This window comes from Mandrillus leucophaeus, unplaced genomic scaffold (genome assembly GCF_000951045.1).
Source record: "Mandrillus leucophaeus isolate KB7577 unplaced genomic scaffold, Mleu.le_1.0 Scaffold133, whole genome shotgun sequence".
Taxonomy (NCBI): Eukaryota; Metazoa; Chordata; class Mammalia; order Primates; family Cercopithecidae; genus Mandrillus; species Mandrillus leucophaeus.
In genome coordinates this window covers 2,609,538-2,636,547 of record NW_012101288.1, presented here as the reverse complement: position 1 = coordinate 2,636,547, position 27,010 = coordinate 2,609,538, and the positions used below count along the sequence as shown (strand labels likewise).

At 34.7% G+C, this 27,010-nt stretch overlaps 1 protein-coding gene across 1 annotated transcript in view; it reads right to left on the bottom strand.

Moving 5' to 3' along the window:
• Positions 1-27,010, bottom strand: part of MTBP (MDM2 binding protein) — a 74,688-nt gene that overhangs the window by 12,024 nt on the left and 35,654 nt on the right. Inside the window, exons 12-17 of the mRNA XM_011973002.1 lie at positions 22,529-22,702; positions 20,302-20,409; positions 13,265-13,426; positions 8,710-8,827; positions 4,471-4,626; positions 898-993 (exon numbers count right to left, since the gene is read on the bottom strand). Coding sequence (XP_011828392.1) covers positions 898-993; positions 4,471-4,626; positions 8,710-8,827; positions 13,265-13,426; positions 20,302-20,409; positions 22,529-22,702 — 814 coding nt within the window. The remainder of the gene's footprint in view (positions 1-897; positions 994-4,470; positions 4,627-8,709; positions 8,828-13,264; positions 13,427-20,301; positions 20,410-22,528; positions 22,703-27,010) is intronic.

Genomic DNA, 27,010 nt, shown 5'->3' with positions numbered 1-27,010 from the left:
TTTTTTTTTTTTTTTTCTGAGACAGGGTCTCATTCTGTTACCCAGCTGGGGTGCAGTGGCATGGTCATGGCTCACTGCAGCCTCAATCTCCCAAAATCAATCGATCCTCCTGCCTCAGCATCCTGAGTAGCTAGGACTACAGACACACACACACCCCACTATGCCCAGCTAATTTTTCTATTTTTTTGTAGAGACAGGGTTTCACCATGTTGCCCAGACTGGTCTCAGACTCCTGGGCTCAAGCAATCCACCTGCCTCGGCTTCTCAGAATGTTGGGATTACAGATGTTAGCCACCGTGCCTGGACTCGAATTCTTATTTCAATTATTTTTCACACAGACAGATATTTAATGTTGTTGGATGTATCGATATTTCGTTCCTTGTTATAGTTGAATAGTATTGCTTTATATAAAATATACCATAGTTTATCTATTTTCCTGTTGATATCCTCCTAGGCTCTTTCCAGTTTGAGGATATTGAGAATTAAACTATTACGTGCATACTTGTATAAGTTTTCTCTTGGAAAAATGTCTAGTATTGAAATGCTGGGCCCTATCTAACAATTTCTGAGCAACTATAATGTAATTGGTGACCAGGAAATATTAATGTGACCCATAGTGTGAATATACATTTATAACATAGGGACCAAAACAATTTTGATTAAAATATCTAGTAGCTAATAACAGGATGCTTAAATGCTGTTAAGCTTATTAATCATCAAGTAACTTCTTCAACAGAAGACAAATTATTTTTGTATGCACTGCTTTGCTTTTTGAGGTTTTTGACATATCCTCTTGGTCTCTGTCTCAATTTATATCATTTTATTAAAGTCACTCTTTACACAAGACAGACTGTATCAACAACATACAGAAGAGTAAAGTACAAATTAAAAACTTACTCAATTCCATGATAATGACATACTGAGGCTTTCTCAAAAGGTAAGACCTGAAGTTTCCCAGGACTAAGTTCTGGTGTCAAAACAAAAGTCTTTTCCCTGAAACAAAAAGTTTTTCATTTGTATTCAAAGTTTATTTACTGACAAAGAGAAAGTTAAAGAAAGTATCTTGAAACAAATCTGACTTTTTCCTCTATAACTGAATTTTACATGGGATAAAGGTTAAGGCACACCAGAAAGTGTAAGAAGGAAATGAAGCAAGGTTAGGCCCTGGCTTTTGTTACTTACATTTTCTGTACTTCAAGTAGGTTATGACGTTATTTATTGCACAAAACTATTCTGAGAAATGGGTAAACAAAAGTGGAATATGATTTATAACGGAAATTTAAGAAGCAGTATTATTTATTTCTTTTTTTTGGAGTCTCACTCTGTCGCCCAGGCTGGGGTGCAGTGGTATGATCTCGCCTCACTGCAACTTACGCCTCCTAGGTTCAAGCGTTTCTCCTGCCTCCTCCTGCCCTACTCAGGAGGAGCTGGGATTACAGGCACCTGCTACCATGCCCAGCTAATTTTTGTGTTTTTAGTGGAGACAGGGTTTCACCATGTTGGCCAGGCTGGTCTTGAACTCCTGACCTCAAGTGATCCGCCAGCCTCGGCCTCCCAAAGTGTTGGGATTACAGACATGTAATCCAAGAAGCATCCAGCCAAGAAGCAGCATTATTTCTAGAAGATTTTTTCCTTGGTAGAATAAACTAAACTTTAGGCATTTAGTTAAATCCTTTTCGGCAGGGGAATAATTAAAGTCAACTTGAATCTTTGGTAACAATAAAAGTATTTACTTCCTACTATCACACATGTGGGACCCAGATCTTTCTTTGCCTGAGAATGTAGTCATTGACACCTACTTTAAGAGGCAGCAACTTTTTAAGTATCAGAGGGTATAGAGACTAACTGCTGATTTCAGTTCTTTTTCTGAAGTAGGTTTTCAATCAGCTGGCATGTTAGAACTAATCATATGTCGAGTTTATATAAAATATTCATGCTCAAGCCTTTCCACACCTAGAACTACAGAGATATATCAAAATCTGGGAAAGAAGAGGGTCACTGCAATTAGATTAAGCTCTCTGGGTTATTCTGATAAATCATCCTTCTCTGAGTTGGAAACCACTGTTGTAACGTAATGGATCATGGTCCTGAAGCTCAGAACTTCAGGAAATGGGGAAATTATGCAACAGTGGTCTTTAAATAGTTAATAGGTAAAATGAAATACAAGGGGCTGACCGGGCATGGTGGCTCACGCCTGTAATCCTAGCACTTTGGGAGGCTGAAGCGGGTGGATCGCCTAAGGTCAGGAGTTTGAGACCAGTTGGGTAAACATGGCGAAACTCTGTCTCTACTAAAAGTACAAAAATTATCCAGGCGTAGTGGTGTGTGTCTGTAATATCAGCTACTCAGAAGGCTGAGGTAGGAGAATCGCTTGAATCCAGGAGGCAGAGGTTGCAGTGAGCTGAGATCACGACATTGCAATCCAGCCTCCCAAGTGACAGAGCAAGACTCCGTGCCCCCAACAACAAAAAAAATAAAAATGAAAGAAAGAAAGAAAGAAAGAAAGAAAGAAAGAAAGAAAGAAAGAAAGAAAGAAAGAAAGACCGACCGATCAGGGGCTTGAGTTCAGAAGAGTTGGAAATGGTATGTAGAAGGGCAAATAAATAGTAGAGTACTAAGAATAAATTTGCTGTCACATTTCCCCCGCTATGGCATTAGTAATGAAAACTGTCCTGCCACTGAAAATTATCTAGGGTACTATGATAAGCATTTGAAATTATTACATTAAAATGTAAGATTCATACCAATTAATGAATCCTAAAAAGCAGACATTATATTTAAATGCATCCATTTAAATTATTCCAAAAAAGTAACACTAGTAAATTACAATGACCCCAGTATTTTGATGATTATTAAAATAACTTTGCAAAATGGAAATCTTTAAGTATCTAGCATTTTACTTCTTTCCTTTACCATACTGTCTTCTCATTTCTCATATCAATCGCCCTCAGCAACCTTACCTATTTTTGTTTAATTTCACTCACAAGTTTTTCTTTCTAAAATAAACATGTTGATAAATACGTCAATGTTTATTATTTCCTTGGTATATACATGAGTCATATTTGTATTTTAACACAGCATTTTGGATGGCTTCTTGTGCAGGTAAACATTTAATAAGAGCATATAGGTTCCTGATTTATTACCATGAAAACTCATCCTTCAACTTTAATGTTAACAGAAGATACATTTGACAGCAATGGAGTTATTTACTAACACTTAAGAATCACATCAAATTTTCCTGAATAAATCATCTACAATTAGTTTCCAGAAAGAACTAACTTTGTCTCCTCTACAATGCATCTAGAAAGATATTCTGCCACAAAGAGTACAACTTACATAAATAACTCAGTTTAGGCAAACTGACTGACTCTGCCAGTTTGTGCTTAATGATTTCAAAGGACAACAATCCAATTAACTAAATAGATAAAAACATGTATATTTCTTTACTTTCTTGATTCCCACAACAAAAGGTTATCCATCTTTCAAAGTTATGAGAAAAAAAATTACTCCAAAATTACATAATTTTTATGTCATTAAAATCATTAAATCATTAAGACTCTCAAATTTTCAAAGTTGCTCTTTATCTCTCTCTCTAGTGAACATGCACATAAAGCAATAATGTTCCAGCAATATTTCTGAGATGTAATTGCCTTCGAATAACACCTTTCCAAAATTCACCTTTAAAGGCAATATTTATCATAGTATAATTCAAATTAAGCTTGTAAAAGTGATCAAAGTGATCTACAATTTTTAAGGGCTTTTGGAAGGTTTTCAAAATAATGAATTAACAATTAAAAAGACATTAGAGTAATGAGTAAATTATTCAATTCTCACAGGTATTTGATGTCACAATTTTATGGGCAATTTTGTCAATGTCAGCAACATGCAGCATTTATTAACTAGTAACTTAGTGAAAACTGTCTTGGAAGTCAAATTAGTTGTAAATTATTCACGTAGACACTGAATTCTTACTTGGTAATGTCATAGTTTCAAAAGCGTTTTTATTATACTTTCCTGTTCTTCAGGTGAAAGGTCATGCTTTTTGCTACTATTAGGCATGCCTGACAATGCTCATGCTGAGTAGTGGCAATATCAACACTAGAGTAACACAGAAAAGAGAACTAAAATCAAAATTTTGTAAGTCAAAATTCCAATTTTTTATTAGAAAGTATTACCTTTGCATACCAAATAGAAGTTACTGACTTCTACAGGGAATATGGTGAGTTTGCTTTTCTTATTCCTGTTTCTCATAAGAGAAATAAAAGAGAATATAAATTCGATACCACAAAACAGTAGGATATTTTGCTAAGGTAAAAAGTGAAGATTAAGACCAACAGACAAATATTGGGATCAAACTTATAAATTTTCCCTGAGTAGCATAGGGCATCAATGAACTATGGAAATGAGACACAATTTTATTTAAAAGTAATTTTTAAAAAGTTAATTGTAAATTATAAGTTTATAACCTACCCCTTTTGAATGGGTAAAGGTTGAAGATCTCCAACGGGTAATCCATCTGAGGTAAAGTACTTCAGCAGTTCTTTAGCATCCAATAATGTGATTGAGTCCCGAGGACCCTCTTTGTGGCCCAGCAACTGTTCAGATGAATGAGGTAATGAACCACTTCTGGGAAAATAATGTTATGCAGATTTATTAAAAGTGGATTCAATCCAGAGAGAAGCCAGAGTCAGAAAAAAAAAAAGTAAATTCAAATTCACCACAGTCAGGAACCAGAAAAATACAACAGGAACACTGGAGAATTAAACATTTAGGAAAGATAATAAAGTAAAATATTTGCAAATCACTGAGTTTCTAACTATATTTTAAAAACTCTTTAGGTCACAATAAAACTTGCAATTATCATGTCAACAAGTAGTATTTTCACTACTTAAACAGAATTACACTATCTATTAATGATGACCTATTATTCAGTGGTGTGAAGTTACCAATTCTATAACACTTAAATCTAAATTCTCTTGTATGTTCTGAAATCCCACAATAACATAAATTTTTGAGGGAAGCAACTGAATGTTCCAATTTTCCACAAACTGGAAAGATTACTTGAAGCACAACCAGGAAATGAGACAATAATCAGAAATCTCCCCAAAGTCTCTTGTAGCCATGATTATGACATTATGAATAAGCACTGAATCATTATTATATACCTGAAATACATGCAGGACTTTATATTTTTTCAAACTACTTTACATATAATATATTCTTAATCCTCACAAGTTTCCTTGAAAAAGATGGAATAGGTCTTATCTCAAAATGAAATAATAACTAAAAATAAGTACTTTATAAAGTGAAAATCACCACGCCAAGCTTAAAAAGGAATCATTATTCCTATTTGTCAAGTAAAGATGCTAACATACAAAAGGTTATATTATAGACTCAGGGTGATACAGCTATTTAAAATGACAGAACTAGACTAACTCCAAATTAGTTACTATTTCTACTCTATCACTCCATAAATGAAAAAACAAAAACTCACAGAAAGTTTTAAATACTGGAAAGTGAAAAACTGTAGTTTCAGTTAGATGTTTCCAGTTAGACGTTTCACCATGCACTGAATCACAGATCACCATAGCTCTGTTACCATAGCATAAAGGAAATATTTCAACGTCTATACAGAAAATTAATTTCCTAACTTTATATTAATTCAACTATTTCCTGATAATTTTATTACTCAAATTAAGCATAATTGCTGATAATGACATGATTAAAATACTGACACTACAGTTTTAAACATATTTCTATACAGTAAGGGTCAATAAAATACTGATAGTGCCTCTTTCCTCTTCCTATTCCTTTGTTTTTGAAGTGAAAATATTAATCTAATAAAAACAGTCAACAAAACACTCAAATTTTCTCTGGACATCATACTCCAGCAGGGTAAGAGCTATAGAATGATTCTAATTTGTAAAGATACAGAACCATGTGCCTGTCTCAGTGTCAGCAGTGATGGCCCAGAATAATTTAGTGCTGGGTGAAGCACCAATGCTTCCTGCCTGCTGATACCCTAAAGTATGCTCTAAAGTGAAGCCTGACAAACATGCTCTACCCCGGCTCTCCCTTCTCCCAACATTAACATAAGTGAGAGACGTGGGGAACAGGACTAAACCTATGGAAAGAAAACACATGCCAACTACCGATAGAAAGCAACATGGTCCTAAATTCCTAGTTATGAACAGACAATCTAGGACCATCAGACACTGGAGAAAAATTACACATAAGAGAAAAACACCAGAAGAACAAATAAAACAGTAGCAAATGAAAATGAGATAATTCGAGAAACAGATAAAACAAGTTTAAAGAAAATTCTAATTAATATCCTTATAGTATCATCTCAAGTCTTATTAATAAAGGAATAGGTTGCTAGAAAAAATACAGCAGAATAACAAGAGAAAATTATTAGAAATTTAAAATATGACTACCAAAAATTTTAACAGAAAAGATGAAAACAAAGGTAAAGGAAATTCCCAGAACATACAGCAGAAAAGTTAAAGAGACAGAGTATTAAGAAAAAAATGAAATTAAGAAACATCAATCCGGAATGTTTAATATTAATTAAAACAGGTATTTCAGAGAGAAAAGAAAAAAATAAAATGAAGGGAAGAATAGTATTGAAGAAATAAGATATTTATCAGAGCCACAAAAAGACAAAAGACTTGAATCTAAAACATCTCATACTATGGCCTCTTGTAATTTCAGAACATTAAAGAAAACAGAAAATTGTAAAAGTTTTAGAGACAAAATAAAATACCTATTGAGGAACAAAAATCGATCTGGCATCAGACTTCTCTTTAATATATGAAATCCAAGAAAATACAGAACTAATCTAAAACATAATTAAAAGAAATACCAGGATAACAAATACGCAGGTAGAGTCAGTCAAGTTAGAGTAGGAACTCGGAGAGAAGAAAAACAAAATTAAGAATTTTATATTGCAAACAGCATAAGGTTTAGAGACAGAAGATAAAAAGGGAAGAAAAATAGGGGTGTTAATTACTCATCTTTCCCAGTGGGAAGTTATAAGATGTCATCTAAAATTGGTAGGCAAGAAATTCAGGTTCTGTTGTGGGGAACCTATACTTTTCTCACTCTTCTTTCTTGTCTTCTTCTGCCTAACCTATAAACACCAGGGATTCTTAAGGAGTGGTCTTAGCCTCCATTTCTTTTCGCCTCATGGTCTCATCATGTGACTTACCAACCATCATGTATTTGGAAAACTCTACTGATGATAACTCAAATTGAGTGAGTTCCAGATATCCCCACAGTCCACTTGTTATTTTCACTTGGATAATTCATAGATCAAATGTATCATCCCTAAAGAAGAGTTCTTGATTTTTTCTCCCCAAACCTGTCCTCACCCTAAGTTTCCACCCATTTACCCCAGAAGAACACCACTCACTCAACTGAAGCCAGAAATCTAAATCATCTTCAATGTTTCCTTTCCCTCTATTCCACATCTAATGCATCACAGGAAGCTTTTCACCAGCTTACCACCAACGTATCTCCCAAATTTGTTCTCCCAAATTTGTTCCCACTACTACTGCTCTAGTTTGAAATCAGTCATCTCTCACTTAGCCTACAGAAAGAGCCATCTGTCTCTCTGCTCTAATCTCTGCCTCCTGAAATTTATTTGCCGCAAGAAAGCGAAATTTTTGCAAAATCATATCCCATCACTCTTTCATATGAAATCCTTCCACTAATGCACTTACAATGAAATCCGAACTGTGTATGAGGACCTATTTTGTCCTATGTGACTGAATGTACTTCACCCATTTATCCATTAGGTCTCAGTTCAAATGTAACCTCTAAGAGGTCTCCCTGACCATCCACCTCATCTAAGTGAGTACTACCACTTCCCTCCCCACAACAAATAAAATTATTCCCCGCCAATCTTTTTATTTCACTCATTACACACAGAATAATTTACAATTATTATATTTACTTGTCTGGTTACTTGTTTTGATTGCTGCTGTCATTAAAAGGTAAGCTCTAGATGAGAGGGGCAGAGAAACAGCTTGTTCTTCCTCATATTCCCAGCGCCTGACACATGGTTGGTATTCAATGTCTGTTTCATGTGTATGAAACAAAGTTATAGCAAGTAATAAAATACTATCCATGGAGAAGCTAAAAATAAAAATGTGATTTGTAATATTTGGGAGAAAAGTAATATAAGAGAGCTTAGCTTCTCCTCTTTTATTCCATCATTTAACAATTATGTACTAAGGGCCTACTATGTACTGAACCAAAATAACAAAAACAAAACAAAACAAAACAAAAAATCCTGCCTCCCATAGTTCATTAATAGGCACCGTATAAACATATATGAATGTAAAATAGGAACAAAGTGGTTCAAATGAGGCGAGTACTTCTACTTCGTTTTACATGTTCTTGTAGTAAGTTTTTTTATATCTTCATACAGTGTGTATGTTTATTGGAGACGGTCTGAAAGGCTATACACCAAAATGTTCACTGTGATGACACAGACCTAGAAAGTACAAGTGCAGGGCAGAGCAAGATGAGTACTTCCTTTTTAACTGATATACTACTCTAGTGATTATCTATTCACAGTATGTATTTCTTTTATAATAAAACTATAAACTGCTCATATCTCATAAACATAATTTAACTATTTTAAAAAAGAGTTCATTCAAATTACTGAGCTATCACGTGCTTTACTACAGATTCAAATATTACCTCATTTTTTGTTTTGTTTTTTCAAAAGTTTCCAAGTTTTGAAGAACATGCCTTTCTGGCCATTCCAGGGGATTGGTTTCCATTAGACTTGAGGAATTAGGTTCCACTGGACTAAAATCTAAAGTGAAAGAAATACACATAAGTCTGAAAAGTATTAACATACTGAATTTTGCTAATAAAAGTGTGTATTTATAGAGACATACATACGTGTGTGTAAGTGTGTCTAAAAAGGTATACTTATCTTAGGCATTTATTAAAGACCTCTCTGATAGCCTAAACTGTGCAAAAGGCCATAGAAATGTTTGTTGCAAATAAAAATAAAATATCACCTCATAATAAAAGTTATAAGCTAAAATTCACAAAATTCTCTTAGCACTATTTAGGATTCCTATGGAATAAAAGCATAACTTTGTCATTTTGGGTGAAAATAGTTCTAAATGGAAAGAAGGTAACTCGATAGAGAATATATTGGATATTCTGTGTGATTTTCATACTAGAAATAGGAATTAGCACAAGTAGACCAAAACATTCATTGTTTAAAAAGAGATTACCTTATTCTCAAAACTACAATAATAATAGATAAGTTATGATGTTCTGATGTTCTCTCTGAGAAACCAAGATGCTTAAACATTCACACCTTCAAATCACTAACATTCAATGTTATTTTCTACTAATCAAATATTATATGTAAGAGTGTGCTTATCTTTCTAGATAATATGCTGCAGTGAACTACTATTGAGATTGCTGATAATATTGGGATTTTCAATGAAAACCTAAAGGGACAGTTTCCGGTCTTATTAGAAATTATTATTAATAGTAGTAACATATTCAAACTGTTTTAACACTGGCAAAATTACTAACTGTGCTACTTTTTGGATTGCAAAACTATTTGGTTTTAGAATTGTTTTGAACACTGTTCTAATAAACTCACTGAGAATTACTGAACATCAGCTATTTGACTATCAACATTAACAAAAATACTCATTTGAGAAAATAATGATTTGGTAAACGAATTTTTTTTTTTTCCCCCAGAGACGGAGTCTTACTCTGTTGCCCAGGCTGGAGTGCAGTGGCATGATCTCAGCTCACTGCAACCTCTGCCTCCTGGGTTCAAGTAATTCTCCTGCCTCAGGCTCCTGAGTAGCTGGGATTACAGGTACATGCCACTATGCCCAGCTCAGTTTTGTATTTTCAGTAGAGAAAAAGTTTCACCATGTTGGCCAGGTTGGTCTCGAACATCTGGCTTCAAGTGATTCATCCACCTTGGCCTCCCAAAGTGCTGGGATCATAGGTGTGAGCCACCATGCCTGGCCTGGTAAAGCAATTTTTAAACAAGAAACACAAATGAAAATGAATGCAAACTGCTATCTTACTTTCCTTTACTTATTAAACTATTTAACCTTGAATAGTTTAAAATATTTTCAAAACCTGTATTGAATTGCCCTATCTAAACATCATCCAAATACAATACTTCGCATTTTTTAGTAAAGGTGGTGAAATACTATTTTAAAGAGTAATGAACTTCATAATAAAATAACATGCTACTGAATGTCAATGTGGCTTTCTACTAAAAGTATAAAGAAAAATATCACTTGCATTTCTGCACAGCTTCATGCTATGAGTTCATAAAAGAATATAAGCAATCTTAAATAACAGTAAACATTAAATTGTTCCTAAATATTTCAATATAATATACAGCCTAAAAAATAAATTACATAGGCTAAATATTAAGAAATAGGTGGGAAAACATTCATATGTGTCATGTCTTTTGTGGAATCATTTAATACGATTCTTACAATAAAATAAAACACAGTATTTCATTTATGTGGCAGTCAAGACACTGGGCTCTGCTGACAGCCAAAAAACACAAAGGCTCTCTGAGAAACCAAGAACACTGCTTTAAAAAAAATCATTTTACAGGAGAAACACAGAAATAGACAATAGAACCAACACAATAGGGAAACAGGGAAAACTGACCTACAAAATCAAAAATTACAGCAAACAAAAAGGATGACATTATGTGATTAATGAATTCAGGCCATTATAACCTTACACACTTAAATATGAATAAATCACAAAGAAAATGTTATATTACAAATTAATAAAGCAAGAATTATAAATAAATGCCAGAAGATTCCTTTTAAGTGTTTGAAGTAATAAAATAATGATCTGATAGAATTACCTGGAAAACTTATTTATGCAGTGTGTTGATGTGCCCAATGGTCCCATGCAAAGGAGATCGTTATTGTAGTTATTGTATTATGAGTTCAGATATCACATTTGACTTTGTCAAAGTCTTTAGCAACTTTGTGACAATGTGTAAATAAATGGTTATATTAGGCATTTTCTACATACTGACTTGTCACTTGTTATACACGCTAGAGTTTTTACCAAAAAATGAGCAGATTAAATAACTTTATTAATTACTAAGAACTAATATGGATGCTTGCAAATGAGTCAGAATATGATATCTAATTGGCCTTAGTATTTCTTTCATTATGTAATTTACAGGTAGACGTATTTATTCAAATCAAAGCGACAAAAGATGTTAAAAATCGCAACTTCATTCTTAGGAGTTATGTTCAAATGCATAACCTGTCAAATTTCAGTTCAGGTTCTAAAAATCTTCCAAGTTTCTTTCATTTGTTCAATAAATACAATCTTAAAATGTGATCCAATAATTAAAAAAAAAATTACAGGAAGAGAGTATAACAGAAAACTACGGAAACTGGGGAAAGTCTGGGAAAGTCTCTTTGAGAAAGTGACATTTAAATCAGTATCTGAAGAATGATCATCAGTTAATCAGGTAAAGGCTGGAAGAAAAGAATTCCAGGCAGAGGACACTGCATATATAAAGTTCCTGAGGCAGAAAGAAATGTAATGTGTCCAAGGAAAGAAAGGACTTCCTGTGATAAAAAGGAAACAGAAATGTACTGGTACTAGAATAAGTATGAAGCCAGATATCATTTAAAGTTTTTAAAACCATATGAAGGTTGACGTATTCTATGTGCAATTAGAAGCAATCAAGAAGGTCTGGGCAAAGGAGTGACATAATCTGACTGTAGATTGTGTTGATTCTTTGCTCAAACCTTTTTGATTTTAAGATGAGCTCTCCTGCAGCTCAGTGTCAAGCGTCCTTCGTACAGGTAACTTTAAGATACATATCCTTAAACTTATATAAAAGTCTTAGCAATTATTTGAGCCCTTCCTATCTTTCAACCCTTATCTCCCATATAAATCCTCTGGTAAGCCAATCTCTCTCTTGATCTCGGTTTGCCTTTTCTTACCTCCATGACCCTGAATATGGTGCTTCTACCTAGCACATCTTATCTTCTCTCTATCTAGATCTTATGCATCATTCAAGACCTATATCAAGTTCTTTGGCTCCTAACCAGCCTTCATGACTATTCTACCCTACTTGCAGTTCTCTCCTCAAAATTCATATTTATTTAACCAGCACTTACTTTATACTAGGCAACTGCCTAAGCAATTTAAGAATAATTAATCTTCATAACAACCTATGTCATCCCTAATTTAAAGATAAAGAAGCAGAGGCAAAAAGATCAGAAAACATGCCCAAGGTCACATAGCAAGTAAGCTGCTAGTCTTGCTCCAGAGTCCATGCTATACATGGAGCTATGGTCTCTCACTTTTTGAACACATCCCCCATTTACAAGTAATCTAATAATGTCTCCAGCACCTTTCAGATTACTCTGTACGTTATTTAACCTGGGTACTGATATGCAATGGTGATGATAATGATAAAACAAGTAACATCTTTTTTGGTGCTTGTGTTAAGTGTTTTACAGGTATCAACTCATTCAATCCTCACAATAACCCTACTAATCCTCACAATAATCCTAATAAGTGGGTTATATTATTATTCCCATTTTAAACATGACGAAACAGGCACAGAGATGAATAACTTGCCTAAAGACATTTGGTTAGCAAGTAACAAAAGTGAGATTTGAACCCTGACAGTTTAGCTCCACAGCCTGTGTCCTTAAACAAGGTTATTCAAATTTATCACAGCACTGGAACTCAGGAAAGCAGAAAGAAATACAACTAAATAATGAAATGATTTCCAGCCGTCTAAGTAAAGTCTGACTGTTCCTCCCCTACTGAATGTTAAATATGCGTCATCGTATCATATGGACTTTTACCTCTATTAAATTTACTATGATTACTATGATTTACTAGATTTTGCTTTCCACACTTTATGGAAATGTAGCTTAATAGAAATTCACACATTTCAGTAGCTTAGTAAGACTAAAGAGAGGCATCATCTTAAAGTGCTTCTTCCTTTGCCCAAAAGCAATTACACTGAACACAGTTAATGAAAAAAGTTACTAGAAAATTTATAATGTTTAAATAATGAGTAATACAGTTCATCACATATACATACATACTTGCATCTATATAAGTATCTATTATTATTTAAATCTGTGAAATATATTTGGATTTGACCAATACATTTTAGAAGTTTTAATAATAAATGTCATAGTTGCCACACACACACACAAAGAACTAAAATTTAAAGTAATAAAAAACTTACCATTTAATATATTGAAGGTTTTAATTTTGTCCATCTTTCTTGGAATCATTTTAGGAATCACAGCATCAAAATAATCTAGAAAGTGTTTCCTTGTGAGTACTAACAGGCTTTTGAGTTCAGCAACAGAAACGGTTTCAGGCTGTTTTGCCAACTTTCTCCTTTCTATAAGACAAATCAATACAATTGACTTATTTTTTATCCACTTTGGAGCTCATCTACTACTCTTTTGGGGAAAATATTTTCAGAAGTAAAACAAGGGAATTTCTCTAGTAAATCAACATTCCTGTTTTCAGGATTGTAGGCCTTCTTTCACTTTAATCCTATTTGTAGATAATGGAAGAATTTCTAGTTATGTGAGATAAACAGAAGTAATTCATTGATACTATAAGTTGATAACAGATAAAGGCAGGTTTACAAAAGCCTTCAGAAATATATTGCAGAGCATTAAAGTGGTCTTATGTTCACGTTTATGCAGAAATAAAACTCGTTAAACTTTCAGTTAAATATGGTAGCTTGGCCACTTCCATTTCTTCTTCTCAAAACCTAAAATCACAGCAAAGAAATAAAAAGGGAGAACAAAAGAAGGAATGACAAATAATGACATTTTTCAACAAATTTTGGAAGACATAAATGACAGCCGAGTGGTAAGTGAGTCTGCAAAGTAGAGGAAGAGCCGCCTTGGATGCCTGTAGAGAGGCACTACCAAGGAGTACAAAGTAGCTGGTAGTGAGATGCTGGACTGAAACAGGACTGGATGTAGCACAAGAAGTTAGAACTCCAGGTCCTTCCCCTACCCAACCCCCTATTCCTCAGTTAGGCACCACTGCTTGCATTTTTTTTTTTGTTTGTTTGTTTGGAACATCAGGTATATGAAAAGCTAGTATTGAGGCTGGGGTTAAAACTAAGGGATTAAGGAAAAGTCTATTCATTGAAAGGTTGGACTCCAAGCCCTGATACCAGAAAGTTAACATCCACAAATGCCCCACTGGAAATATCAGAGGATTCTCCTTTGGTTAAACTGAATGCTGTCAGAGAAAAGAACTCTAGATAGCAACACTGGGGTGAAGTTAGGAGTAGAAGCTCATGAACTAAATGTTGAATTGTCACTTCACCAAACTATAGTGAAGCTTGACAGATATTACATTAGAAGTAAGCATACAAGACTTCCATTTCAAAATAGGATGGAAAGAAAAGAATATCCAGACATTTAAGGAAAGGTGTTGATGGGGAGAGGCAGCTCTTTGTTTCCCTGTGCAAAGATTTGATTCGGTTAACACTTTCAGCTCCCCTCTTCCTTCCCATCACTCACTGAGCTAGTCATGAACAAAGCATGCTCTGATAGATTCTTCTGACTTTCATCTGAGTGAGCAAGTCTTCAGGATTTATTTTCTCTGCAGACTTCTGCTGCACGGTTGGTCTGCAGTTGCCTACCTCTGACAGTCATTCAGTAGCAAAGTTCAATGCTGGGTGTATGTATGAGGAGGCCAACTTGGCCATAGATTTAAAAAGCCATATCCTTTAATACAGCTTTCATCTATAATTTCTCTCCATCTGTATATTTCTTACATTTATTTTTCAGTTGGTTCAAATGTTGGGAGGAGAAGTGGGTATTATTCATTGGAATCCCAAACTAAAAAACATCCAAAAGAGAGACTAAGGCAAACGAACAGAAAGAAGGGAGTCCAGCAGAAACGAAAGCATTGTAGAAAACTAAACAAACTTTGCTATAATTTTCTCATAGACATATGAGAAGATACTGCACCCATGAAATAAGTACAGGATGCTTTGATAAAGAAAAAAAAATCAATGAACAAGAAATGACTCTAAAATTAAGCACACGAGAGATCAAATTTCAAAAATTCCATAGAAGAGCTGCAAAATAAAATGGAAGATATTCCCCCAAAACTAGAACAAAAACATAGTAATATGAAACTAGGAATGGAAATCAGGCATTCTGTCCAGAAAAGTCAATATCTAGTAAAAGCTCTAGAGCTCCAGAGAGAGAGAGAGGGAGGGAGAGAGAGAGAGGGAGAAAGAATGGGAGGAACAAAATTATTAAAAGGATAAAAAAAAATTCAGACTTCAAGATATGACTCTCCCATTTAAATTGCCAATCAACTACAAAGCTCAATAAATGGGACTGGTGGGGAAGAGGGGAAAGATAAACACAATATGACTCAAAGTAAACCTTCTAGAGGCAATGCTTCTGGAGACAAAGTTACCAGAAAGTGGGTAAAAACCAAACAAACCAAGATTAGATTACTACAAAGGATAGGAATTATATTTGACTTCTCAACAGAAACACAGTAAAGCAGAAGACAATGAAGCAGTATCATTGAAATTCTGAGGGAAAATGATTTTTAACCTAGAATTTTATTAGTGAAGTAAATAAATTTTCAGACACGCAAGAACTCAAAAAATTTATGCTCCATGAACTTTTGCTCAAAAAATGACTGGAAGAAGTGCACCAACCAAACAAAGGCATAATCCAATAAAAAGGAGAATAAGGTGTCTAGGAAAAAGAACATTCCAAAAGAAGAAAAGAGGAAAGGGAAATCTTCAAGATATTAGCAAGTCTAACAAGCAATCAGTCCACAGTCGAGCAAAATACGAAACGCTCTAGGAAAGAAAACAATAGAGAAATAAAAAGGAACTGATGTATTTGAACACCCAATGAATGTTAATGATAGGAGTGCAGCAGAAATGTTGGAGCCTCTGGAAAAACATAATAATGTTTTGTCTATACAGAAGAGTAGGCAAATTAAAAATAAGGTGATTATCAACCATAAGAAAAACAAAGAATTATATAAAAGAGATTTGATGATCATCATTTATTACATGGCTCTGCAGTAAACTTATTTATAAAATTATAATAATGTTAAAGCCAACCACTGATTTAACCAAAATTCATGACTTCACTGTAAGAAGCAGAAAGAGAATGTGAAGATTATGTGGGAAAGTGAAGTTTTTATCTTCCACAGTTAGATGTTAAGATAATGCCTGAAACTGATAAATCTAAGAAATAGCAGCATACATACATTATTTGTATAGGGGTCCACCTGGAAGAGCTGAGGATAGCTGTCTATAAACACAGGGACTGAAAGATGGGGAGGCATGGGTGGCACATTGCTGTTTGCCTCTTGAAGCTTTTTCAGTATCATTTGATTTTTCAAACTATATCCATGTATTACTTTGATAAAAATAGTCTATTTTAAAACACTTCTAGTCTAGTAACATTTTCTTCCACAATAAAATAGTAACCTAAAAGTTCATAGAAAATTCAACGCAATACGCATTTATTAATTTTAAGAGCTTACTACCTAAAAACCACTGTACTGTGTCCTTAGACACAGAGGATTAAAGCATTATTACATTACACTACCTGAGGTCAGCACATAAATAACGCAAGGGAGTAGAATAAGGAGGAGACAACCAGTGTCAAGGTTCTACTTTAGAACATCAGCTTCATGATACAAGCCTCTGTAAAATCCTGCATCACCAAGGTGGACATTGGTAGGGTCCTTCCAGATCTGACCCAAGGTAACTAACATGGCTTCCACAATCAAGAACATTAGGAAGAGTAAAATGAGAGCTATAATATATTCTGTCTCTATTACATCCTCTTAGTGAGAAAATCATAAGCCTCATTGTCTTTTTCTGCACAATCTGCTAGGAGCCATTCCAAAACAAAAAGTTACCGATGGTTTGGTTTTATCTGGAAGATGTACAGAGTAATCTGCTTCAGAAATTAGCCCCTATGTTGTTATTAATGTTAAAAATATACTAAAATCTGGTTGGGCGTGTTGGCTTACTCCTGTAATCCTGGCACTTTGGGAGGCCAAAGCAGATGGATCACCTGAGGTCAAGAGTTCGAGATCAGCCTGGCCAACATGGAGAAACCTCATCTCTACTAAAAATACAAAAATTAGCCAGGCATGGTGGTACACGCCTGTAATGCTAGCTACTTGAGAGGCTGAAGCACAAGAATCACTTGAACTCGGGAGGTAGAAGTTGCAGTGAGCTAAGATCATGCCACTGCACTTCAGCCTGGGTGACAGAGCAAAATTCTGTCTCAAAAAAAAAAATTATATATATATATATATGTGTGTGTGTATATATATGTGTGTGTATATATGTGTATATATATGTATATATGTGTATATATATGTGTATATACACACACACACACACACTCAAATCTGAACCTGAACCTGATCTATATTTATTAAACCTGTCAATTATATTACAATTTGAAAAACAGAGTAAGAATCCATATTGACCTTAATGATTAAGAAATGGAGAGAGAAAATAGATAAAGTTTACAAGTTATGAGTAGGATAATTTACCTAGGCAAAACATCATCTCCACACAAGTGAGTTTGCATATAAGTGGCAGATAAATATCTGAGAGAAAAACATTGGACTAAAGTCTAAAAATGAGTCAGCATAAGAACGCTATTTTCCTAAAAAAGCTAGTAATAACTAAGGATTTATTAAAGAAAAATGTAGAAGCAGAACATCCAAAGGAATCAGCAAGTCGAGCACAAGCTTTGCACTGGGTTTTATACATTTAACAAAGATGTAGGGAGCTCAGAGTAGAGACTGCAATACTGGAGCAAAATGATAATACTGCTGTTTTCATACTTGTATCATACTGAACAGTCTTTTATTTAAAAATTGTTCAGCATTCTCAAGCCTTTTCTTGAAAAATCAGTGAAACAAGATTTTTAATATTTCCAAATACAGAAAGTTCTAAATTACCAACAAATTTGGTAAAATATAAATCACAAGCTTATAAATTTTAAATATCATCATTCTAATTAAATAGTATTACATGTAATTTTCAAAATAAAATTAATGAAAATAAACTAATTTTAAAAATTAAGCCCTAACAAATTTTATTTCATTTTTGTGTTATTTTAAAAAACAAAGTGCCTCCATAGTGTTATTAGTGAGTACATTTTTGTGCAAATTTTTCTAGCTATTCTTTCTAATTTAGTATTAGAAAAATACTGGAAAGAGTAATAGGTCTACTCAGTGTTTTGCTGATAATTTGAGGAAATCTTTTTGAACAAGTTTTGTTTTTCTGTAAACACTATAATCTCTGTATGGATACTGAACCACTAATTTTTTTCCAAAGAGAGCTGTTCCCATTATATTCTTTAGTTTTCATCATGTACAAATAAGTTAACTGCATTGCTTTAAGTACTTTTCTGTTCACACTTCACTTATTTGAAAATCACTGAAGTAGACGCTTAAGACATGCTTACATTGGAAACTTTCTTTTGCTGTCATTTGCCTCTGCCTTTTGAGACACAGGCATTCTAAACAGATGCATCTTTGTCTCCAAGTTTTTAATCCAGTATTAACTCTCTGAGTAGAGAAGAGATTTGTTCAGGAAGTATTTTCATCATAAATAGATTAACTGGATCATTAATCTGAATCAAGATTTAACATTTCAGATTGCAAAATGGCCATTTCATGGACATAACCAGAGCAAGTGTCTCCAGCAGCAACTAGCTCTAAGGTCTTCTTCAGTTTCAGATTCCCACCTTACTCTGCCCAGTCTAGTGGCATCCCTACAATGTTTATTATTATTATTATTATTTTTTGCATTTCTGTACCCTCTCCTGCCCTCTCACCAACTCTGCTGAACTTTTCACTCACACCTCTAGGCAGCAACCTAGTTATAGCTGTCATATTTCCCTTCCCACAAAACCAGGAGGGATGGCCCGCTTGGGGTTAAGTCTTCTTTCACAAAGAAGAGATGCACCAGCTTCAGAGAGGTCCCTGCTCCTCTGATAGTTTTTCTTTTTGGAAAGGTGAGGAACAGAGGTGAAGATGAAACAGTGGAGATGTTGAAGGAACTGAGTTATAAAAAGCTGCAGGAGGCTTATTGCAAGGAAATCAGGGCCTCACGGGTTTTTGGCAGGAATAGAGCAAAGTTAAAAAATGAATAATACTGATGTCTGAAATAAACATTTTATATCCATAACAATACTGGTATTTCAGTATATATGTGTGTGTGTGTTTATGTATTTGTTGGTTATAGCATATACTACACTTTATTAAAAATGATTTGCCTTTCTAATTACACTTTCCTTGAGCAAACATCATTTTCTTGGTTTAAAAGAAAAAAAAAACACCAATGGTTAGAGGAGCTCAAGACTACACAATTACCCTGGATTTTTACAATTGAAAAAGTTCGTAATCTTTACATGAATAATTGAGACCAAGCATTCTAAAATTATCTTCTATTGAATAGGTAGGCTACTGAATTCACACTTTTAAAATATGTTTTTAAAGAAAAGAATGATCGTTCTTATTTTATAATATATGTAATATATAATTCGAATATCTTTTTTTCTACATACAACTAAGGAAGACTCACAATTTGAATCAATTTCTTAGAAATTACATAACAATAAATAAGTTCAATTAGGCAACAAATGAATGCTTAAATTTTGTATTAAAAAATAAGACTGATAGCCAAATTAACTGTAAAAGAGAAAACATGTGAAATTATGACTCTTTTCTGAATAAATCTATAATGCCAATGTCACTCAGCACATGAAATGTTCTAACTTATTATTGATGATCATTATTAAACTCTAAGAATCAATGCTCAAGGTAACACATTAATTTCCCTAAGACTTGCATTTTTTCCTATTTGTAGCATCCAACTTCTGCTACCAAAAATATATAAAAAGATATTTTATCAAGAGTTCTACACTAAACAGAAAAATAAAACTTACATACCTTTTCTAGCATCCAATTAAAAACAAATTTTGAAATACAAAATTTGCTGATGAAGTATTTTTATAACTGTTAACAGTGATGTACAAATAAACAGAAACATTCTGAATCTAGTGAAAATATCTCTTCTACTCTACATCATCGCTATCAAAAATAGTTCTATAAATAAGTAGCGTAACTAAAAGATTAACTATATAAGAAGAAGTGTGCAAATAAAGGTAGCTTATGTCCGAACAAGTCAACATTTTTAGAGTAGGATGAAATATACAAATTGTTACTTACTTAGGCATTCTTTCAAAGCTAAAACTTGAACATTAGCTAACTGTTTCTCTCTTTGTACAATCTGCTCCCCAGAAAAATGTGGAAGTGATAACAAGTCAAAAGGAAAACCTGAGCAATAAGAAAAAAAAAAGGTCAACATTAACAATGCCCTTTGCCAACAATTAGTACTCAGTTCCTGGGAAATGTGTTACAGCAATGATTTAACAAAAAATAAAAACCAATCACTCACCTCTCTTGATCTTATATATTTCAAAGTAAATAATAATAATAATTATGCAGCAGAAAAGAAGCATACTCAATTATTTTGCATTTTAAACGTTGACCTGATTTTTAAATTGAGGGAATTAGATAGTAAAGCAGAATTCCCTGAGTCACATTTTCTTCTACCTAATCAGAAATCACAGATAGGGAACGGGAGCCAGTCTCTAAAGATACCCCCAAAAGCCACTGAATGAACCACATCTCCTGTTATTCCTTTTTGTGCAGTACCCTCCACCATGAATCCAACCTAGATCAATGTGCTGGATGGTCCCATGATAGCCTTAGCCGTGTCTCTCTCCCCATTCTTCATGCCCATAGTACTCAGAATAACTGTAGAACGTACTGGAAATGTACTATCTTGAAATAGGGAGGAACTGTCCAAGATAGCTTGGGTTTTTTTCCTTTGTCCCCTAAAAGCAGGATGTCCTTTAAAGCGTTGCCCAATGAGTCACATGGCCCCTGAAATACAGAAGCCAGGTCAGGCTGCCTTTTGGGGTCCCTTAGCTGTGGTGCAAACGGCACACATGCAGTCAAGACTCCATCTGCCCTGGGAAGCTTTCCTGAGCCTTGGGGGCCTGGCTCACAACAGATCCTAGGCTTCTTTTGTTCCTTGCTGCCTATCTGTAAGTAATAAACCTGCTTCATATAACTTGCATGTGAGTGTGTTCTGTCACAGTGGACTAGGACAAATTGGTGACCAGTACATGGTGGACCTAAATAGTAGCCCAGGGGACAGCAGAAAGATGTATTTAGACTCCTGTTACTGGTGGTTGGCATAGTGATGATCTTCCCTATTCTCCACGCTGTGGCAGTCCTCCCTTAAGACTGCTAATTATTGGACATGCTTCACACTATGTAACAACGTAACGTAAATGTGACACTGAATGACTTCTAGCTAGGACACAGAAACCCTTGCAGCTTCACAGAACAATTGCTCTAAGTCAGCAACAATATAAGAAGTCAGCCTAGGCCGGGTGCAGTGGCTCACACCTGTAATTCCAGCAGTTTGGGAGGCTGAGGTGGGCAGATCACGAGGTCAAGAGATCGAGACCATCCTGGCCAACATGGTGAAACCCTGTCTCTATTAAAAATACAAAAATTAGCTGGGCATGGTGGCGCACACCTGTAGTCCCAGCTACTCCGGAGGCTGAGGCAGGAGAATTGCTTGAACCTGGGAGGCAGAGGTTGCAGTGAGCGAAGATTGCGCCACTGCACTCCAGCCTGGTGACAGAGCAAGACTATGTCTCAAAATAAAAAAGTCAGTGAGTCTACCCTAAGACCATGATGTTTTAAGGAAGCCCAAGCTAGCTGTGAGGAAAGGGCCTGTGGAGAGAAAATCAGACCTCATCTGTTCCAGCCATCTTAGCCCAGGCACCAAACATGGGTGTGAAGAAGCTATCTTAGACATCAAGCCCTGTGGAATCTTCAAATGACTGGAGCCATAGTGTATGTGACTGTAATCATATGCACGACCTCAAAATAGAAACATCCAGTTGAGCCCATTCAACCCACAGGACCATGAGAGATAATAATAAACTGCTATTTTTAAGCTAAATTTGGGATAGTTTGTTATGCAGCAATCAATAACCTAAATAATAAAGCCTGGGAAGAGGGAAAGATGGGCAATAAAATAGAACGTGTGGCTTGAGACAATGTAAATGAAAATGAGAAATATAGCAAAATACATGTATTTAAAGTGGAAAATACTAAAAATTTCATTTTTAGAATTGAAGGCTGATCTACTAAATTTTACTAGGTATAATGTAAAAGGAATTTGCTCTTTGCACATTAAATTGTAAAAAAATTCATAATATGTTTTAAATAAAAGGTAAATTAATGAGAGAGAATGGAGTTTGGGGAAAATAAATTCATTAAATTTTTAATATTTCTTCTACTTAAAGCCACATATGCTAACTACACACACAAACAATGTAAACATGTCTTAATACCTAAAGTTAACACTTACTCAATTTGGCTTCTTCTGTCTTTGTTTTCATCTTTCCATGAATTAAACTGAGTGCAAATGAGCCATTGATCTGGTTGGCTGAGTGAATCAATGTGGCTTTACATCTTCTATTGCCATTACCTTGTAACAAGAGATAATAGCTTGAACACTCTCCTTTCACTTCAACATCTGGAACTAAACAAAAACAATTATCTTGTTAAGTATGTGAAAATTCAGCACACAACACAACAGAATCATACATTTGATCCACAGGATATAATAAAATTTTTATGTTATTTTAAAACAAGCTATTCATACATTCAGGGCTAGTAGTCGTTCATTTAATTCAGAAGGCTGTTAAGGCAAAACATCATAACAAACAATTACAAAGCATAAATCTTTTATGTGTACTCATTCTTTAACTTTTGATATGGCTTATCAGAGTTCTACAGTATATTTCTTAAATAACCACATCAATAATGTTTACAGCTTCCATTTCTTCAAAGGGGAATAAACTGACTCCTACAAACACACACAACTTAACTGATGGAAGCAGAAGGGTACAGCTATACTCGGGAGTAGCTTTTTGCTTCTTGCAGTGGGCATCCATAATGTATTTTACAGAGGGAATGGAGAGCATTCATTAATCTGGCATGCCAGTTATGTGAAGGTCAGTTAAGACAGCATCTAGTATATTTTAAAAGCAAATCAAGTGAGGGTTATAGTGAAGGTTGAAGAAAAACTGTGAAGCCTTCGAGATTAAAAATAGAAGTAGAATCTTTTTTTGTTGAAGATGGTGAGTTGGACATAAACATTTATATTCACTATCTCCTGAAATTCCACTAAATGAGAATAAAGAAATCTTAAAAATAGCATAAATCTACAAAAAACTAATATCTGGAAGAGACAACTACTAAAATTTGAAAGCGGAAAAGTATATGAACAACTGGTAACAAACTTCAATCTCTCCGCTGCTAAGGAAGCTGAGAAAAACAGCAGAGAAAGCCCCAAAGCAGCACAATTTATACATGCATCCTCAAGAGGTCTGGAATTGTGACCCCAGATGGCTCTGGAAGCAAAACAAAGCTGGAATAGGAACAGAGTTTGAAAGTCAACTTGAGAAACAGGCCTCCTGATCCCTTATTCTATTCAGGCAAATGACTGTCAGAAGATTAGAGGTTTACTCTCCGAATAGGGTAAAACGAAGTGTCTTCGGCTTGAGATACATAATGCAGAGTTAAGGGCTGATTATCAGGGAATAAAAGTGAATGCTTACCTCTTTAAAAAGTTATCTATGTCTCTATTTCCCTTAAGTTTATTTTAGGGGCTATCAGGATGGCAGGGTGAGAAAGTCTGTGGACCCACTCCCCAGCAATACAAGCACAACTGGTGAAATGATCCTAAGGGTATATACCAAATTAAGAAACATTTATTCAGGAAAATATACTAAGATTAGGGTTGGGAAGAAGCAGGTTGGACAGATTGGAGCATCTATCCATTGAGTTGGGAATGGATTGGGAAGAAGCAGGTTGTGGCTTAGTATTTAAGAGTCCACAGGACTTCAGTCGCAGCCTGCTTCTCTCCACCCATTCCCAAAGCAGATGAACAGAAACTCCAATCAAAGTGGCTGTGGCCAAAAAGATGGGTCTTCCTCTTCCCTCGCTTCCAATAAAGGGTTACAGCATCTCATGGGAAAGAGCAGGCTGCCAGCAATTTCTCATCCCCTCATTCTGAGTTGAAAAGACTAAATTCCTGATGCGTATGATGAGAATTTGGGGACTTCTTTCTCCACCTAGCTCCTGCTCATAAGGTAGAGGTTCTACCCCAGGATAGCAAAGCTGAGAAAATAGGGACCCAAATGTCCTCACCTCGGCGCATTCACAGGGCAGTTTCTACACTGGGAGAGGTATATAAAGAAGACCAGAAGCTACATGCTGGCCCACCTACCAAAGTAGTGACTCAGAGATTTTGCCCAGGGGAAGAGACCTCAAAACAGAAGGCCCTAAACTCTACCCAAAGAAACTGACTTCATCTGACTCAGATTGCAGTAAGTTGGAGCCTAAAGGGGGTCTCAAAAACTATGGAGACTTGGTAATAAGCAAATAAAAGGAGGCTGGTAGTTCACCTAATTAAGAGAAACAAGCAAAAGATCTCGTTCATTAGAGAGAACGGGGGAATGAGACAGCTAAGAAGCGTCATCTTGGTGTCAGAATTCAAATCGAAGAATGCCCACAAAAATGAATCAAATTTAAATGGATGTGGAACAATTTAAGCCCCAATGCATTGTCAAAAACAATAAAGCAATTAGTGAAGATGGCAATTAGTGAAGTATAAAGCAGCTACATGTGACAGCAAATGAGGCAGACAAAGAAGGTATCAGGGAAAGGGAAAGTGAGTCAGGCAGAGACCACTGGATGTCCAGGGTGAATCTGGCCACGCTGAAGGCTGCACCCTCTGAAGAGTGACACCAAAGTCAAACAGACTTCATTAAAATTCATACTATAAGCAATACAAGCCCAACTCATACAACAAATAAATATACAAACAACAAGAAAACAAACCTAATAAGGGGGGAGAGAAATTATTAACCAACAACTACAATATATTACCTAAATTGTCATCTTTATCAAGAAATTATGAGACATGCAAAGAAACAGAAGGTGTAATACCTACAGAAGGGGAAAAGCAAGTGATATAAAATACTTGTGAGAGGTCCCAGAAGTTAAATATAACAAAGACTTCAAAGCAAACATTACAAATATGTTCAAAGAACTAAAGGAAACCACATGAAAGGCATGATGACAGTCTCATCTAATAGAGAATATAGATGAAAAGATATAAAATAAAAACCCAATGGAAACACTGGAGTGGAAAAGTACAATAAACTTAAAAGGACTGAAATCATTAGTCCTTTTAGACACTAATAATTCAGAGAAATCTGGGAAATTAACAAATATGTGGAAATTAAACAACACACCAACAAATAACCAGTGGGTCAAATATGAAATCATAATGGAAATTTAAAAATACTCTAAGATAAACAAAAGATATAAAGTTTATCAAATACAGCTGAAGTAGTGTTAAAGATCTCAATCAATAACCTAACCTTCTACCTTAAGACACCGAAAAAAGAGGAAACCCAGCAATTCCACTCCACTCCTAGATTTATACCAAAAATGATTTTAAGCCTGTACCTGTATATTCAGAGCAGCATTATTCATAATAGCCTAAAAGTGTCAACATTCCAAATGTCCATCAACTGATGTGTGGATAAAATGTGGTATATCTAAGTGATGAAATATTATTCAGCAATAAAGAGGATGATGTACTGGCATATGCTACAGCATGTACAGCATGGATGAACTTTGAAAACATTATACTAAGTCCAAGAAGCCAGTCATTAAAAACTAGATATTATATGATTACACTTCTATGATATGTCCCAAACAGTCAAATCTATACAGACCAAAATAGATGCATGGTTGCTTAGGGGTAGGGGGAGGAATGGGTGGTGGAAATGCGCAATGATTGCTAATGCGTATGGGGTTTCTTTCCAGAGAGATTAAAATGCCCTAAACTTGATTGTGGTGATAGTGGCACAATTCTATGATTATATTTTAAAAGTCACTGAATTGTAAACTTTAAAAGGGTAAAATGTATGGTATGCATCATATCTCAGTAAAACTGCATTTTTAAAAATTATCTTAGGAATGTAAAGTTCTGCTTACAAAAAGAAAGTTCTTGACAGTACTTCAGTTCTTTAGAGACAACCACACAGCATATAAAAGATCCTTTTATATAGTATACAGAATGTCATATATACACACATATACATCCCAAAATACTAAGAAAGTACTGTAATTTTATTACAATAGCTATAGTTTATTTCAGAGATAGGAAGATACTGTGGGTCATAGTCTATTCCCTAAAACAATGATGAAGTAACAAAAACAATTTTTACAATCAGATTGCTAGAGTGACATTAATTCTGTTCATAAACTGTAGTTTTACAACATGAATTTAAATAAAGGTTATTAGAAACGAAAAACACTTGTTGTTACCAGTTTTATTTGAAATTAAGGTTTGCCAAAAGATACAGTGACCTTAATTCATTTACCATTTTAGCTACTTGCTGATTCGACTTATATATATCTCTTCTATCTATGACATTCTTTCCACATTTATTTTAAATCTCATCACCTTTATTTGCATTTTAATCACTGAAGTTTGTAATTACAACAATCTTATTTTCCTCAAAAGAAAAATATTTACTGTAAAGAATCTCCTAGCCATAATGACTCTGCAGTCATTTAAAAAATGTGCTCCAGATTTGGCAGGTGTTAATTGAAGACTTATTAAATAACTTTTATGTAAATACCACAGAGAGTAACAGATTTACAATTAGCATAGTTATTCTAGCCTCATCACTCTTCCTAAATAAGGGAAAATGATTACTAAAAAAAAGTCTGTCTATTTTCAACTGCTATGTTTATTTACATTATC